The 19,544-nt window shown below is 35.7% G+C and overlaps 1 protein-coding gene across 7 annotated transcripts in view; it reads left to right on the forward strand.

Moving 5' to 3' along the window:
• Positions 1 to 19,544, forward strand: part of LOC5574561 (calcineurin-binding protein cabin-1) — a 254,046-nt gene that overhangs the window by 181,876 nt on the left and 52,626 nt on the right. For all 7 annotated transcript variants that reach the window (XM_021853550.1, XM_021853551.1, XM_021853552.1 and 4 more), the window contains 6 exons: positions 7,598 to 7,876; positions 13,262 to 13,609; positions 13,740 to 13,907; positions 13,966 to 14,614; positions 17,019 to 17,132; positions 17,191 to 17,439. In XM_021853550.1, coding sequence (XP_021709242.1) covers positions 7,598 to 7,876; positions 13,262 to 13,609; positions 13,740 to 13,907; positions 13,966 to 14,614; positions 17,019 to 17,132; positions 17,191 to 17,439 — 1,807 coding nt within the window. The remainder of the gene's footprint in view (positions 1 to 7,597; positions 7,877 to 13,261; positions 13,610 to 13,739; positions 13,908 to 13,965; positions 14,615 to 17,018; positions 17,133 to 17,190; positions 17,440 to 19,544) is intronic.

A 19,544-nucleotide genomic window follows, 5' to 3' on the forward strand; every position in this document is an offset into this window, starting at 1 on the left:
TTTTTCGAAAATATGTTTAAGTCTCCAATGACCCAGGTATGACCAATTCTATCATTTGATATGGGCGTATGCTGGAGACAAGGCATGTGAAGAACCTCACGCCATCGTTGATGTTTTAGAAGCTTTCATCACACAGATATTGAACTCGACGTCCGCATGATAAAATTTGAAGGTATATTTCCAATTCCTCTCTGGTAAGGTGGAAGTAACAGATGAAAATCCAAATCCAAAGTGAATAACTGAGTCTAGATAGATTGAACAATACAATAATATTTATGTTTCATTCACATTTTCTATGTAGAAACTACCATTAAACATGATATGACGATTTTCGCATTTTTTTATGGGACATACTGTAGTACAGGTCGGACTCGATTATCCGGAGTATCGATTTTTTTTCACTCCGGATAATCAAATCCTCCGGATAATCGAATCACTATGAAAAAAATTGAAATCTTGGACAAAGATCTTAAATATTATCTTTTTTCGTTATTTCATTTATATGATGCGGTTGCGTAGCCAGATTTTTTTTCTAGGAACAGAAGGGGTCTACACGAGAAAATTTTTTTTTGACCGGCATACACAAAAAAACACTTTTTCAAACCCCCGTTTTCTTAAATACGTTCTAAGCTGCAAAATCATTAATATTGTATATTGCAATACCAAATTATTTCAGATTTATGCATAAAAATTTAAAAACAAGAACATAAAAAAAACAAATTCCGGATAATCGAGTCCAAAATTCCGGATAATCGAGTCTTCGGATAATCGAGTCCGACCTGTATTGTTATTTGTTTAATACATTCAACATTCTGCCTCACAGTGGAGTAATTTGATCCGACACTGGTTAAAATAAATTTAATGTTTCTGTGAGGATGTCGTTCTTAGTTTACGCTTTTAAATGGCGCTTGGCGTCACCATATAAATTTGACTAAATTCTTTGCAACAATATTTAGATGTTTCTGTGATTTTGTAAGAATGTTTTAGGTACAGTGCTTTCAGATGGCGGAGCGAATAATCTTGAATTTCATTGTAAAATAAAATTATGTAAACATTCCAACGATGTACTTTGAAAAGTATGCATAACCTTTGAAAATCATGAAGTTTCATGCCCATATTGATATGGTTGCGGATATGTTCCTAATTGACCACTTCCCCCAGGGTACCTAGAACCTTCTATAGAGTGGTCTGTGCATCTAATGGTTCTGATTACGCTGCAGGAAACATCATTTTTAAGGTTGGTGTCCGCTTGGATATAGCTCCGGATAATATTAACATGATTGGAAATACAAACATGACTGACCATGCTTTCCGGAACCAGTTTTACGGAAATGGTCATATTTCTGAAAATTTCCATCTTCTTTTCTTTCTTTCCTTTTTCTTTTCTTTCTTTTTTTTCTTTTCTTTCTTTTTTCAATCTTAATGCGTCCGGTGGCATTCAACTTCCTATTAGTTCTAGTTTCTAGGAAAATTGCAAACATCTATTTAACTTTACACCGCACAAAAATACAATCGACAGAAAAAATGACATTTGGACATGAGCTCAGAAAATCCGGAACATCTCCGGTGTCCAGTGGCCAATAAGCATGGCCAAGGAAGTTCCTAAAACTGGACCAAATTTGCCGTCGACTGCTTCCAGATGCATCCAATTTCATCCATTTTTCATAAAGTTATATGCATTTGAATTTGGGCAAAATTTTGCCTATCTCAATCATTTTGCCTATCCCCTGTATCTCAATTTCTTACCAATAAATTATATAAACTTTATATAACTTTTCAGGTATGTTCTTTATGGTATTTTCAATCAAATGTATGCTTTTTATACATTTCAACATATTGTCTTACATGCTACATAGCTTTGGAAATATTTCAGAGTTTGAAAATTTTATATCCTGGTGTAGATGTGCGTGGAATGTGTCTGAAGCCAAAAGATCTCTGTAAACCTTTACGTTACCGACCTCCGACAAGGCATTTTCAAATAGTTGCCATTTCGCCAATTTCCATCCGATTTTTTTGAAACCACCGTCAGTTTACTTTAAAATGGTTTCAGTTATTTGTCATGAATGGACAATGCTAAATTCGGAATCATGCCGGAGATATTCCGGGTTGTACTGGGATCACGAGGGTGCCAAATTTAGGAAATGTGATTATTTTTTTTTATTTATTGCAGTTACAACACTGAAGTTTTTATGTACAACGTGAGGTTATGACCGATTGTCATCATTTCAACATAATTTTCATAAGTGAACCGTTCCAGGACATCGTAGCCGGTTCCGCCAGGGCTAGTTTGGGGACATTTCCGTTTCATGTCCCAAACATACCGTGCGACGTCTCAATCTTCTTGAATTCAAAAGAACATGTCAATAAATGAAGAATAAATCAAATATCAATAGTTTTGGCCACTCCAGAGCAGGTTGCAAAATGCTTCCAAAGCATCATCTTCAAAAATCGTGATATTTCATACCCATATTGATGTGTTTTGAATTGACCACATCCCCCGGGGTATCTGGAACCTACTACTATACTGTAGAGTGGCCATGGCAACCAATGGTGCTGAAAATGCTTCCAGAAGCACCACCTTCGAAAATATTGAAGTTTGATGCCCATATTGATATGGTTTCAGATATGTTCTCAATTGGCCACTTCTCTCAGCGCACGTGGAACCTACTATAGAGTGGTCAGTGCATCTAATGGTTCTGAATATGCTGCTGGAAGCATTATTTTGACGATTGATGCCACTTGGATATAGCTCCGAATAATATTTACATGATTGGTAATACAAACATGACTAACCATTTTTTTTTTCGGAACCTGTTTTATTATTAATAAGTAAGAAATAAAATTTATTTGAAAAAGTATCCGACAAGTGCGTCAATTTTTTCATTCCTTTTTTTTTCTCTGTTCGGATGCGCCACTGCGACCAGTATTTAGATCTATTGTGGCATTACCCGTATTCTTAGTGTATAGTGCATGTCGCATTACTCCATTTCCATTGATAGGTAATGAAGCATCGATTTCTGTACAGTTCTTGTTTTGATTCCTCAGATATTAATACAAATCGACTATGATGAAAATGTCTCGCTATTTACACCCTTCATAAAAATTTACATCTCAGCGAAGGCGCGCCCCTTAGCAAACATAATCGATTAAACTTCTGAGAAACCAAATCGGTACTACTGATATTTGACCATGCAACGGAACTCTAGTCCCATCCTTGTTTCGCTTTTAGTTTAGTCCCAGAAAAATACTAGAAAAAAGGGGCTTTATGCTAGCAGCAAAACCGAATCAAGCTAGAAAATTTGTTTAGTAATCAGAATTCACGTGAGTCCTTGAATTACCAGTACTTACAGTCCTTGTTGAGTTAATACTCATGATTGTTATCCTGGCTTCAAGTGTAGTCTCGGGACTGATCAACTCCGAGTCTTTAACCATCTGCTAGGTAAAATAGATTAATTTTTAGAAACTGTTGCCAGTAACAAGGACTTTGTACCGCGAATCCTTGAATTACCAGAACATATAACCCTAGCCCGACAAACAAGATGAGACTAGGGTTCAAATAGGTAGATCTTACCCCGTAACGCACCACGAAAAGGTGATCTACCCGCGTTACGGGTCAAAAATTCCTTAGTGAATGTGCTAAATATTGGTAACCAATTTTCGTGAAAATATTGTGCTGTTTTACAACAATATCATCAATAACAGTCAGGTATATTCTTTCACTCATGAATTGACGTAGAAATTTGTCTATTTTTAAGGGTTAAGACTTATTTTTGTATGAAGATCTTGTGCGTCAAGTTAGGCACACAATGATCCTTATTATTTGCTGAACACAATTTTGAATCGAAAATAGGAAAAGAAATATTTATGGATAAAAAAAATCCGTCATCAGGACAACACAATACTTTATGTAATCACATGTAAAGGGCCATCCATAAATTACGTAACATTTTAGGAAGGGGAGGGTGTTCAGGGAAACACAACGATTAATACAAAATTTTCGCACTTTCCATATGAAAAATGTGGGCAAGGTGGAGAGGCGTTGAAAATGGTAAAATTTAGCGCGATTTTTGGACATCCCCTAATGTTACAAGGGAGCATTAATAAATCACGTCAGGAAGCATGTGGTAGTTAAGGTGAAACATCTCGGAATCCAAAGATGGCCGTCGCAATGGCCGACTTCTCACCCTACTCACGTTTTCAATGGCACAAAACAGGAGAAATAGTTGGCAAATGTTCCTGATCTTCTTATTTTAAGCTTTCCGCTAGTGCACAAAGCCAAAATAAAAAGTGCACTGTTGTGGAACGCTTTCTTCGCGAGATTTGTGCCTTTGAAGTTTTAGTGCAATCTTAGAAGTTGATTCCAAACTGTTTCACCTTAATGGTTGGTTTAGTAAAATGTGTACAATAGGAGGTGTCCAAGAGGTACGTGACGCAAAAACATACCATTTTCTACAACAACCTCGTCACATCTTGCAGAACACTCCCTTTCCCCCTAATGGCATGACGTACTTGATGGATGACCCCATATATGGTTTCCATACAAAAAGCAGTGTACAAAGAGAAGAAGGGTGAAAAGGTTTCATTTTAGGTGTTAAAATCATTGAAGGTTATCGAACGGGCATGAAATGAAATGAAAATGAAAAAAAAAACAATGATGCTTGACTATGGATTGAACTTTAATAGGACGCACAGCAAAAGGTACTTCCGGATGACGTCATTCAAACTTTTTCCAAAAGTTTCAACTCTTATGTTCAATCAGTTAATTAAGCTGTTGAATACTGAAACACTTGAATATTTTAAACTTTAGCAATTATTATTTTAGTGCGTCAAATAAAAGGAACATATTGCGTCAAATTAGGCACATTGAGGAAATTGCTGCGTCAATTAAGGAACATAATGTGTTCCCCAAAAAAACATTAAAACATGAAGAGAAAAAAGTTTAATATATTTTTACTAATTTTTCTCTTATTTTATAATAGTTGAGCTAACATAGCTTCACAATTTCAACAAAATTGGACAGCTTTTGACGATTTGACAAATTTTTGAATTTAGAATTTCCTTAACTGCGTTATATATGGTACGTCCACTCGATCGAAAAAAACACTTTGCTGGTAGATTTTAGTGTTTTTCCGTCGCGACCAGATAGGGCAAACGCTCCCTTAGTGGAGGTAGCTCCAATAGTGGAGGTAGTGTGTTTTGGCATGTTTCGCGCTAATAAATGACTATTTGATATTTTTCTGTTATGTACGATGCGAAAATGATACAAGTAATCGAATAATATTCATGAAATTTAACGATAAAACTATTTAAAACAATTATTTTGCTTAAGTTTTTTGCTCCTTTGCACCTATAGTAGTGCATTAGTACCCATAGTGGAGGGTCCCATAAGAAATCAATGGATTGCGCCACTAAAGGAATCATGCTTAAAATATACCTCCACTAAAGGAACAGTGTTCCTATTATTGGTGCAAGGCTTTTTGCAGCGAAAATTCAAATGAATCGTGATTTTTATACATTTGAATGGTAGAAGGAATTAATATCTATCGAATGATACGTAAAAATCATATATTTCATGATTTTATCACTATGTTTTAGCAGTTTTCCCTTAGGTGCACCACTAATGGTACACTTGCCCTATTGCCAAAATGCAGCATTTTCTTAAACGCGAGTTAAAATTGGATCTTTCGGAAGCTAAAATTCAAAATTCCTGTGTATGTGGATAGCGAGGCAGTGAGTGATCGTGTGCATGATCTTCCTCCATCCGTACCACATACAACTGTCGGTAATTTCATGATGCGGTTCGGAGAGGTGCTTTCGTTGGAGGCATTACTTTCCTGGATTACCGAATGGAGTTTGTGTGCTGCAAATGAGGATTAAACATCCTATTCCGTTATTTCTAACAAACATCAATGAGATCTGTTAAGTGGAGCACCTGAACCAGATCAAAACTTACAATTGTAAGCTTAAGCGGTGTGCTCGAGCGGAACATCCGAAACAGAAATGCGTGGATGTAGACGTCCAAACAAACACGATCACGACGCAAGGAGCAACCGCTACATCAGCACCAGCAAACGAACCACCTAAATCTTCGTGCTCCAAACATACGAGGCCAACGATGGTAGCAACAAGCGACGACTGTCAACTAGGCTTAGGGAGAAGAAAAAAATATGTGCTGGTAATGGATCAGAGGCTGTTTGTGATACCGATTTGCATGTTGTTTCGAATAAGAAAAAAAAAGCAATAATCGGCCCTGTTAAGCCTCCGGGCGTCTGGGCCTTCTAAATAAAAGGTTTGAAAAAAAAAAACAGGAATGACGGTACCTGTGTCAGGTGCTCTGGAGTAGCCAAATCTATTGATTTTTGGTTTATTCTTCCTTTATTGGCATGTTCTTTCGAATTCACGAAGATTGAGACGTTGCACGGTATGTTTTGGACATAAAACGGAAATGTCTAAAAAGAGGCCCTCGTGGAACCTGTGCCAGGAGATCTGGAGTGGCCACATCGTTTTGTACCGAGGTTTTTCTTCTTTCATTGACATATTCTCCCGAATTCATGAAGATTGAGACGTCGCACGGTATGTTTTGGACATGTCCCTAAACTTGCCCTGGCGGAACCGGCTGCGGTGTTCTGGAATGGTCCACGTATTCAAATTGTGTTGAAATGATGACAATCGATCATTACTCATTACATCACGTTTTACATGAAAACTTCAGTGTTGTAACTGCAATAAATAAAAAAATACACCCGATTCTGTTTTTGCACGGGGAGTGCGTACCGTGCAAAAAAAGTTTTCAGTTCAAAATTTCAAAAACCGTGCAAAAAAAAGTAACATCATTTCTCGACGTTTCATGCAAAAATAAGGTTTTGGCGGAAAAAAATGTATGGAAACTTTTTTTGCACGGCCGTATAAAAAAAATCCGTGCAAAAACAGAATCGGGCAGTGCTGGGAATGGTAATAGTAGTAGGCTTGAATTTCGCGAAAATCACGTGGCTTTCCCAGTACAGTAGTTCAAAAACGTGAATCTCATCAAGTAGCCTATGGGTGCATGAAATTCATTCATTCGTGAGTGTCATTGAAGGCTCTAAATGCGGGAAATGCAGCGGGAAATAGAACATTTTTTTACAGTAATTTTGGGTTGCCCTTAGCAACGGGTGTTTCGCAATTTTCAAGGCTCTTTGCCTACAGCAGCGGTAGGCGTGAGTTTCACTGGCTTCGCTGACTGTGATTGGCTCTGTTTGGCTACTGTAGAGTGAATTTCAGATTTTTTCCCAACCCTGGAATCGGGTGTAATCACATGTCCCGATTTTTTTCACCCTCGTGACCCCAGTACAACCCGGAATATCTCAGGCATGGTTCCGAATTCAGCATTGTCCATTTATGACAAATAACTGAAATCTTTTTAAAGTAAACTGAGGTTGGTTTCAAAAAAATCGAATAGAAATTGGCCAAAAGGCAGCTATTTGAAAATGCCTTGTCGGAGGTCGGTAACGTAAAGGTTGCTATTATTTTATGATTTTTTATTGCTTAGGTCATCCACTAATGACACCGGCACCCTACCTCTCATTTTAATAATATTTTTATAATTATTTCATTTCAGGCGACAATGGTGTTCAATAGGAAATAATAGATTTTTGTTCATGATGCTGGATACTATTGTCCCCATACTACGCTCTCCAATGTTTGAACCGTACAGGGATATGATTAATGATTGCTTGGAGCAGACTACGTACTGTTTATATGGATATCCTCCGAAAAAAGGAAGAACTAGGCACCTCCAGGATCACGAATCTACATCGGCTGATTTAACATGGGAAAAAGCTGTCCAGTTATTTGAAATATACCGTCCTGACATTTTACCGGAATTCAATTCTTACAAGTAAGTGAATCATCCCCATTAAACATTTGACAGTTCAACAGCCGACTAAATAGGTTGAAAAATCGGTCGATTGTTGGACCGACGCTTATGACAGTTTCAAGGATCAACCCGATTAAATAGGATGTGTCGACGTAATCCTACTAAATAAATGGACAAGTGGGTTGTTTAAATAAAATCCATCTATGTTGACCAACTAAACGCCAGTTTTCGTTGGTAATCCGATTTAATCTGATGATTAGTCAGTCGATCGCTGTGTTAAATTTCCATAAGCGTCGGTGCAACCGACCTATGGAGAACTGAACCCTTTTTACATTTACATACAGGTTTGAAATGATTATTATGCATCATTAAATTGCAACCTTCTATCGGAATCACTAAACTCTAGTATGTTGTGACTATATTCTATCTGCCCTTTTCTCAAACTACCCTAAAGCTGACAAGGAAATGAAGCAACAGGCATATTATAAGTCAGTGCTCTAAACTCAAAAAAAAAGAATAAATTGGAATTATGTTCGAAAAAGCTGCCCATATTTCCCCGAATAGCTCTTACAAATATCATCATTCTAGAATGTTGACGTTTGGCTGTTTCAATGTTCTTTACAATTTAATCTTTTTGTACTGATTGTTTCTAATAACTTTCCTGCTTAGTGCTTAGTGAACATAATAATCCTGCTTTCCTGCTTAGTGAACAAAATAATTAAATTTTTAGATTCTATGAAATAATTTCACAACCTAAAATAGGGCGCTCATATCACCCCATCGATAGAAAATCGACAAATTTTGGAAAATCATTCATTCGTGAATTTTATATGACGGCGGAAATCTTGCGGATCTAGTGTATTGATCTAAGAGTTGTTGGAAATCATATAAAGATCCGTAAATTCCATTGTGTTTTCTGCGCTTCTATCGTCTTTTTCTTATGGTGGCCAAGCTGCTCCACTATCCACTATACGAATATCACACGTATACCAACGCAGCGGTATCAAAAAGACCATAACAAAAAACTAAGCATAGGCTGAAGCGTTACGGCTTATACAAAACTTTACTTTTTTTCATACAAACAGCGTTACAGAGGGGGAGGGAAAAAATGTTCAATTTTAGCGTTACATAACACTGCGGAACACGTTTTTGTCTCCAGCACCAAAATACCGCTATTCACTTAATTAAGGGTTGCTGAATCCATTGTCGTTTTCAGAAATATCATAGCACGTCTAGTTTTTGAAATATTGACTGTTGAAAATGCAAAAAATGACTATTTCAGCCAACTTGCATGCAAGTTTGCCAGGTTGTAAGGTAATATATTGGCTTAATTTGCCACAGAATTCATACTTTATGTGTATAACAATACTTATCATCAAAGTTTGTATTACTTTCGATACGGAAAAGTTATTTTTTGATGGTTTAGAAAATTGTTGTATTTTGCCAAATAGAAGAAACGAAGAATTTGGTATGGAGACTGCAAGCATGTTGAAAAAAACGGTTTAATCGAAATTTAATCGCGCAATTTCAATCAAATTATATCTGAAATGAAAGTTCAAGTTCTATTTTGCATGTTTGGTGGATTAGATTACAAAAAAGTATGATAAATTATACTTTAAATTTCTTGTAAACATTAATAAAACAAGTGTTTTATACAACTTTGGCGACCTGCAGCTAAAAATTGTGACGTGCTGGAACATTTCTGAGAATGGCACCAGATTCAGCAACCCCAAATCTACTAGAGACACATAATTTGATCCTTGAGACACGCAAAAATGTCATTTTTGTTACGCTGTGTAATGAATGGATGCTACCATACATTAAAATTAATGTTAATTTGATTGTTTCGCCTGTGCGCGGAATATGAAAAAGCGTTTTAAAAATGCGCGGAATTAGTCAGTTTTAACAAGTGAACTTTTTCAATAAAATCACAATTGTAAATTATGAATACAGCTTATATTTTTCCCATAATCTATAACAGATTTGCTAGCGATCCACTCATAAAGCTTTTTTGTTGATACAATACTCATTTTTAATTAACCATTTGAATCTGCGCTGAATTACGGCACTTTACGGTACCGTGCCAGTACCATATTATAGACAGCGCCAAATTCTGAACGGCCCGTTCCTTATGTTGAACATTCGTTGTTTTTACATCCAAAATAGTAAACTGTCAGTTCGAAACATGATTCATTGTAACATTTCAAAACTAAAATACATGGTTAAGTTGTTTTTTCATCAAATATTATACGTTTGCTCGTCCATAATAAGGAACAATGTATGTTCATAATTAGAACCATTGGCGTATATGGCGTCCATAATTATGAATATGCATGCGTCATACTAACATATGATTTTTTAAATAATTGATAATTGATGGACGTTTTATTTTAATCCTTACGTTTATTTAATTTTTAGACAAATGCAACGGTAAGACAAACCAATATCCCAGCTGTTGAAATCCTTAATATTTAATTTAAGTTATTCAAATTGGATTTTCTTAACCGTTCAGAATATGGTGCTTGCACGGTATATTAGTTTTGAATATTTGATGCTCTCTAGCGGCCCCTAGTGGTAGAACGTTGAACGGAAATGCATTGTATAGCCCCTTGCTGAAGATATTACTTTTGCGTTGAAATTCATAATAGGCTTGGGTGTAATATAGCAGCCCTTCTTCCTATAGCAAATCTTCACAAAAGAATACATAATTTTAGGTATTTTAAACACCCTCCCCTTGGTTATGCGACCTTGCCGCGATGGGAGGGCATAATCCATTAGCCCATATGATGGAAACCAAAGGCGTAACCTGTAGTGGTGGTATCACATTTTGGCACTTTTTGCTTAAAGCTGCGTCATAATTCATATGGCATAGACGCAATAATATCTCGGATGTGATCCAACGGACATTCTGCGTCATTGATAGAATTGATGCCCATTTCAAATAATTAATCTATTCGAAGTGGACATTAATACTATTGGTGACGTTCAGTTTGCCTTTTGCTAACCAGAATGATCCGTAGCCACTCTTACTATTAGCTAGCTAGATACATCGTTATCATATACGACGAAGGGAATACTTAGGAACTCTTAGGAAAATGACTAGTAGATTCACTGAGTAGAAATAAGTGGCGACAATCTTCTTTTAATATGGTTTTTACATTGCCATAATAAGAAATACCTCTTTTGTAACAGCGGTATAAATAATCTAATTCCAGCTTCATTTTCGCAAAATTTACAAGTAGAAAGTAGGCGTTGTGAAGCATTGCATTTGCCACCGAAAAGTGAATCTTGTAGGAGACTGTAACAGAAGCCTAAGGTAACTTTACTCTTCAATATTCATTATAAAATGACTATGGAAAGTAAGACGCTGAGATCGATCATTAGGGTACACTTGCTAGTTTCGAAAAAATTGTTGAACAGACAAGGGAAGCGACTTTTTTCTTTAAGGATATATGATCGTAATGACCAATAAACACTTTTAACAACAAAAATAAAATTAACTAGAACTACTACTAAACAGCCTAATTTTGTTAAAACTTGACGACAATTGACATTTAAGATTCTAATCTTACGTAAAAGACAGGAGTAATCAGAATAGCACTTGAATGACAAATTATTCAAAACCATTTCGACTAGACAGTATTAGTAATGCACTACTATTTCAAACAAATTCTAATGGAGCTGCTGATTTTCATAATGCTTCCTTTTCTCAGAAGCAAGGGAATATGGGTACTTTTCAAAAACTACCACGTCACAATACTAATAAAAAACAGTGTTCATGTGGGCGCCATTGCCTAGTCCGTCTGAGTATTGGTCCTGGTAGAGGGGAAACTTGGCAAAAGCTAGACCGAGGGTTCAGCCTTGACAAGTTAAGCTGTCAGGCAGCTCCAACTGAATACCACACAAAAAAAAAATCGATGCGTATAACCTCCATATATTTTTCGAATGAGTTTTCATGTATGAAGCTTTTGCTTTTGATACAATTACCTATCAGAGGTTTTTCGCCCTGGCCACGATCACAGGGTTTGACGGTGCCAAAGTAGAAGGTGCACCATAATAATACCCGCCTGTGAAACATATCACCTTCCCAATACTTTGGCACACCTCTAACGGTTCATGATTTATCATGAAACGACTGCATTCAGGCGGAGGATCTGTTAATATGTTTCGGCATATTATCAGATCCTCTTCGAACGGAGGGACCGCCAGGGCTCATTAGATACTTATAAACCAGTGCTGGTTGTTTATGGTTCAGTTCGTTTACCACGAGCTGTAGCATCCTTTGTACTAATCAGTAATGGTTGTTAAGTTTCGGAGCTAACGTGTGATCAATCGTGTTATAATGCAACATAAGAATGGGTGTTTGGTGGAACTGCGCGTAACACTCGTTGTTATTAAATTTAGTGATTGTGAGGGTGCTAATAGTGATTTTATAATAAAATCTATGGTGATGAAAATTTGAAAATGAAATTGGAAGTGATTCTGATAGTTTTGTTAAAAATATAATAATGATGATGTATAATTATGTGAACTCTACTAATTTAATAAAGGCCATAATACATTTTGCAATCATTTCTCTGAATATAAACATTATTGCCTAGTTCTTCAAACATGCATGATAAACGTGTTAATAATGACAGCGAGTGCAGAAGAATGGATCTAAGTAATTTTGTTTTACTTTAACTTTTTTGATAGTGCTAAATTGTAGTTTGAATAGTAATGACTCTACAGCAACAAAAATAATGAAACATTTAAATTGAGTATCTTTTAATTACTTAGTAATGCTAACAGATGGTAAATGGTAATAACAATGAATTTATATGAAAATGGTGTGATATGAAAAGTGATATAATGGAAAGTTGATGAGTGATAATCGGTGATATACGTGATAGTGTCGAAAATAAAAGTGACGATAGTGAGTGATGAAATGAAATGGGGAATGAGGACCTTTTAATAAAACTATTTCGTTCTTCACTTTAACCACTCTAGTAGCATTTCAGGCCTTACCATAGTTTGATAGTAGTCTGAACTACTAGACTGCAAAACTACGGTAAGGGCTGATTGCTGCTAGGGTACACAGTGACCATTTGAGCAACATTGCTTAGGAACGTCTGTGTGATGAACGTAATAGAGGCTTATAAAAGCAAATGTTGGGAAGGAGCTTAGGGCAGATTAAGAGTCCCAGTACTACCCCTATCGCTACTGACAAAAAAAAAAAAAAATAATTTTAGGTATTTTAAACTGTAAACTGTGCAACCATAAAATATCAAAAATTTGTTTGAATTTCGTGATGTCATCACGAATTCTGGGTCAATATGAATCCGTTACACAGACAACGTAATTTTTTGGCACAAACAGAATAAAAAACAATATGCATTGTCTCAAACATTTTTTTTTTTCTTACAGAATCGATTCTATTTCTGCTGACATGGAGGCTCTTCTACAACATATATTGTTATTAATGCCAGATATATATGCCGTTTCACCTTACACCGGTCCAGTAATCGATTTCATCAATGGGAATGCAAACACATTCATCAACCATGAACGCGATAATTTGCTCTGTTTACAAATTCGATCAATATATTACATACTTGCCGATTACTATTTCAAAAGCAGAGATTTCAGCAAAGCTATTAAGTATTATACTATGGATTTGACACTTGAGCCGACGAGATTCGACTCATGGGCTGGAATATCTTTATCGAAAGCCAGTAAATGTGAAACCATGCTAAATTCTGCAGAAGAGCTTAGGTATGTTTTTGTTTATAAAACATATAAAAATATATTATACATCTATATTCGTGGTAATTTAATGTTGAAAGCTCTCAATAGTTTTGGTATTATTCATAAGTTTGAAGCTAACACTTTATTTTAATTACAGTTATCGACCATTCCTAGATGAAACCTATAGTACAATAAGATGTTTCAAGCAGTCATTGAAGTTAAATCAACATGATCCCCAAGTATGGGTTGAGTACGGATCATTTGCCTACAATGTTAGTGCGTTTTGTTCCAGGTATATTAAGCATGACTCGTTTTCTGTGGACAGGTATGTGTCAAATAATATCATAATATTTAAATTACTTTAACCCGTTGTTCTTACATAGTGCATCTTATTTAAAATGTCAACAAACTTATCATTTGGGAATTGCTTATGAATGCTTCAACAAAGTGAATACAGAGTACAGTTTAGATCAAAAAGAAGATCGTAATTTTGAAGCCAATGAAGACGAGAAATGGTTGTACCATTACATGCTTGGAAAAATTGCTGAAAAAAATAAGGAACGACCAGTTGTTTATCTCACACATTACCTGAAGGCTGCCAAATATCTGTACGAGTGCAGTGCAACATATCCCATAAAGATAAACCACAGCAATCCATCGCAGCTTTCTATAGAGGCTTTAGAAGTATTTTATCGAACTAACGCAGCTATTATGAAATACACAGAAAAACATTCGTTGATTTGTAAGCAAGAAGCGGGTTTATTCAAGAAAATTTTAAAGGAATTGACAGTTAGCCCGTTTGCTGTGAATAGAGCCAAAATCAGTGACGTGGCTTTGAAAAAGAAGCTAGCGGAACCTGTTGATGTGCTTCTAATTGATAATAGACTTCCAATAGCGCACAAAAGTGATCTCACTTCTAACATAACTACTGATAATATAAGCTCATCAACGCTGGACGAAAAAACTTTTGAAAATAAAGAAACAAAGTACAACAACGACAAATTGGACTATCTGTCAAGAAGAGCCTCACAGGTAAGGAAATACATTAACTATTTTGTTATAGTTAATAGTAATAGTTATAGTTGTGGGTCTCGTGGCCGTGCGGCTATTGTTCTTCTTCTTCTTGGCTTTACGTCCTACCTGGGACAGAGCCTGCTTCTCAGCTTAGCGTCCTTATTCTAGCACAGTCATCAAATGATATGCACTTTCGATCAACTTACTCAAATCATGCGTGTGCTAGAATAAGGGCGTAAGTCGCATCATCGATTTCTCTCCATCGATCCTCTCTTCTGTGAATAAAAGTCACAAGATGCTGATTTGTCAGCATTTTTTCACATAAGACCGCTTGGAAGCAACGCAATCTTGCATTCTGAGGAGAAAAAATTCTGACAAACTTGCGCCTTGTCACCTTTATTCACTGAAGAGATGAAGAGAAATCGATCATGCGACTTACGCCCTAGCACACGCTTGAAATCTGTGATTTTGTTCTAGGAAATTCGAAAAAAAAAAATATCAAGTTGTTTTGTCACTTTGGTAATTGAAACCGCATAACAGTCACATTGAGATGATACATGAGCCTCATACTTCATAGCATGGCATAGACGCAATAATATCTCGGATGTGATCCAACGGACGTTCTGTGTCATTGATAGAATTGATGCCCATTTTAAATAATTAATCTATTCGAAGTGGACATTAATATTATTGGTGACGATCAGTTTGCCTTTTGCTAACCTGAATGATCCGTAGCCACTCTTACTATTAGCTAGCTAGACACATCGTTTTAAAATTTGACGTAGGGAATATTACTCTGAGGAAAATTACTAGTAGATTCACTGAGTAGAAATAAGTGGCGACAATCTTATTTTAATATGGTTTTTACATTGTCATAATAAGAAATACCTCTTTTGTAAAAACAGTATAAATAATCTGATTCCAGCTTCATTTTCGCAAAATTTACAAGTAGAAAGTAGGCGTTGTGAAACATTGCATTTGCCACCGAAAAGTGAATCTTGTAGGAGACTGTAATAGAAGCCTAAGATAACTTTACTCTTAAATATTCACTATAAAATGACTATGGAAAGTAAGACGCTGAGATCGATCATTAGGGTACACTTGCTAGTTTCGAGAAATTGTTGAATAGACAAGGAAAGTGATTTTTTTTCTTTAAGAATATATGAACGTAAAGACCTCTGAAATTAACTAGAACTACTACTAAACAGCCTAATTTTGTTAAGACTTGACGACAATTGACATTTAAGACTAATCTTACGTAAAAGACAGGAGTAATCAGAATAGCACTTAAATGACAAATTATTCAAACCATTTCGACTAGACATTATGACAGTAATGACATTACCACGTTACTATTTCAAAAAATTCTGATGGAACTGCTGAATTTCACAATGCTTTCTTTTCTCAGAAGCAAGGGTTCAGCCTTGACAAGTTAAGCTGTCAGGCAGCTCCAACTGAATACCATACAAAAAAAATGCATTATTGTAATTTTGATGCATTGATGTAATTTGTAAATGAATGATAATCGGTGATTTAAGTAATAGTTTCAAAAGTGTGGTAATTATGTGGCAGTGTGTGATGAAATTAAATGAGGAATGAGGACATTTTAATAAAATTATTTCGTTCTTCACTTCAACCACTTTAGTAGCATTTCAGGTATCATGATATTTTTATAGTAGTCTGGAATACTAGACTGCAAAACTACGGCTAGGGCTGATTGCTGGTAAGGGTACACAATGATCATTTGAGCGACATTGCTTAGGAACGTCTTATAAAAGGCTTATAAAAGCAAATGTTGGGAAGAAGCTTAGGGCAGAAAAAAATCCCAGTACTACACCTATCGCGGATTACAAAAAGAAATAAGTAAACAAAAATAAAGTAGACTTTAAAAGTTAGTCTCTATAAGGTTCGGCCTTTTGTGGTTTAGGCCTTTTGTGGTGCTACTTATCGCCATTTGCTCCTGTCTGCACCCCAGTGGACACGCCCTCGTGGGTCTTGAAAAACCTCGTAGAAGATGAAAAACCGCCAATGGCATTCTTATATACTACCCTACATTGCATATCCAAGGGTCTGACTGTGCTCATAGCCCACCCTCAGCTTGTAATCTTCTCACCGTCACCAGTTTTGAATTATATTTTCCCGGAGTATAGATGTTTTCGATGAATAATCGCTGTGCAGTAGTCAGTCCAGAATTATTAGATCAAAAAGTAAATTATTTGATTATTATAATAATAATTTTGCCACTATCTTGAAAATTATTGAACCTCAAATCAACACTACAAAATACAACGATCATCTATCTAACATGATCGCTCCCTATAAAATATAAAAAATAAGCCCAGGGATATTTTTAGATAGAATAATATTAAATTATCAACTACTAAACATCAACAATTATTATTCACAAATTTTAATTTCACAGGAAAGTAACCCCATTACAAATACGTCGACAATAAGCAATGCTACGAGTTCAATGTCATCTGTCTCTGATTCACAAAGCTCTGGCTCTGAAAGTGACAGTACAACGGACGACGAGGTAAGTTGTGGGTGGGCCTGTTTGTGCATGTATTAATCAATCATCTTTTCTTATTTAGCTATCTATTACACCTGCTGATCGTGATAGTATCTTCAAAGACTGCATAAGAAATTTAGAAGAATGCGTTATTCGATTTCCAGAACATTATAAATCTATTTACCGTCTTGCGTACCATTACTTAAATGCTCCGGGAGAAACCAAATCTCTTGAAAGATGTAATCAGCTTTTACTAGGATCGTACAAGGCAGCATTAGGAAACCATGTTGCTGGTTTATTCACAGAACGAAGAAGCAATAACTTCTTCAATGTAAGTATATATTTGAAATATTTTTTATACAACAATAAGTTTATTGATTATATAACATTCCCCAGAAAACCATTCCCCAAAATTACGTACCCCAGAATGTACCATTTCCTAGAATGCACAATTCCCCAGAAAGCTATCATTTTTTTTTTGCGTTATTGATGTGACAGTGACAAAACAAATACATATGTATTCATGTTTATTTTGGATGTTAGAGTGATGCACCATTTTTCAGTAAATTTCCATAAAATGTACATTTTTTATAGAATTTTCGTACTTCTAGCAAAGCTACAAACTTTCACCTAACCCGGCTATCTGGTGCGCTCATGGGGTTTACAGGCCTGGTAGCGAGTCGCTTTTTTCGACCTGGTCACTAAAAAGTCACTATTTGAAACAAAAAGTCACTAAAGTCACCTTTTTCGGAAATATGGTCACTAAAGTCACTATTATTGTGATCTGACGATAAATCAACGATAATATATACCAGCTTCTTAAACTACATAACAAGACAGTAACGTTCTACTGATTTTTATTATTCTTAAAAAATAAATAAATAAATAAAAACATATCAAAGTGTCTAAAGAGGAAAGGATTCTTTGATAACTTGCTGGAAGTATTCAGGTGAATATTGCACAGAACAATCATGAACAATAATCTACTAAGAAACTAGTTCAAACATTTATTATGAAATAAACTCAAACATTTTACAGATAATTTCAATAAATACGCCAGATTTCATCCGCAGATTAAGCCTACCCTTTATCTCTATGTTTTGGAACGACTATTTATATTCCAAATATGCCCTTTGGAATAGAAAAAAGTCGTTGCTTAAACACACATGGGCGCATGGGCTAATTGTTTCGAAATCAGTTTAAAATAAATGTTATTTATTACTCTTACATACAATTGTTTTGGATACTTCGACTGCTGAGTCATATACAATTATTGTAATGAGTAATTATCTATGGCACAATAATCACCTTATTCAGTTTGTCTCGAGTTCATCAAAAATAGATGAAGCTTCGAAGCCAACTTGTGAGAGAGTAAGGGTTGATTTTCAAAGAAGTCGTACCAGATTTTGTTCCTCTTCGATTTTTAAATTCTTGATTCTACCGAAAATTCTACAAGAACGTCCCTAAATTTAGCTACCATCAGTGCACCAGTATCCGCTCATGCCCCTATTTCCGCTCACTAGTGTAAAAATTGGTTTTTCGTGTCAAAAACCATATTTTTTCGCAGAGATATATTTTAGCAATATTACCGTGTCTATAGAATCAAATTATGTGTCTTTAGTAAATTTAGGGTTGCTGAATCTGATGCCATTCTCAGAAATGTTTCAGCACGTTATAATTTTTAGCTACAGGTCGCCAAAGTTGCAAAAAACACTGGTTTTATTGATGTTTACATACAATTTAAAGTATAATTTATCAAACTTTTTTGTGATTTTATCCACCAAGCATGCATAATAGGACTTAAACTTTCATTTTAGATATAATTTGGTTGAAACTGCTCGATTAAATTTATATTAAACCGATTTTTGCATCATACTTGTTGTCTCCATACAAAATTCTTCGTTCCTCGATATTTTTGAAAACGGCAATGGATTCAGCAACCCCCAATCGAATGAACAGCGGTATTTTGGTGCTTGAGTGTTCCGCAGTGTTACCTATACTTGGAACTACAATGTGAAATAAAAATAGTATTAATCGATACAATAGTTATTTTATGATAAATATTTGAACACATAACTTCCCTTAAGGTGAAACAGTTTGGAATCAACTTCTAAGATAGCACTCAAACTTCAAAGGCACAAATCTCGCGAAGAAAGCGTCCAACAACAGTGCACTTTTTATTTTGGCTTTGTGCACTAGCAGAAAGCTTAAAATAAGAAGATCAGAAACATTTGCTTACTATTTCTCCAGTTTTGTGCCTTTGAAAACGTGAGTAGGGGTATAAGTCGGCCATTGTGCCGGCCATCTTTGAACTCCGAGATGTTTCACCTTAAATAAGCGGAATCTGGTGCACTGATTGGACAATTTTTGTAATTAACGCTAAACATTCCTTTTTCATCATCGTAAATTTACTCTCGAACTCTACATGAGGTTTCC

This window comes from Aedes aegypti, chromosome 3 (assembly GCF_002204515.2).
Source record: "Aedes aegypti strain LVP_AGWG chromosome 3, AaegL5.0 Primary Assembly, whole genome shotgun sequence".
Classification (NCBI taxonomy): Eukaryota; Metazoa; Arthropoda; class Insecta; order Diptera; family Culicidae; genus Aedes; species Aedes aegypti.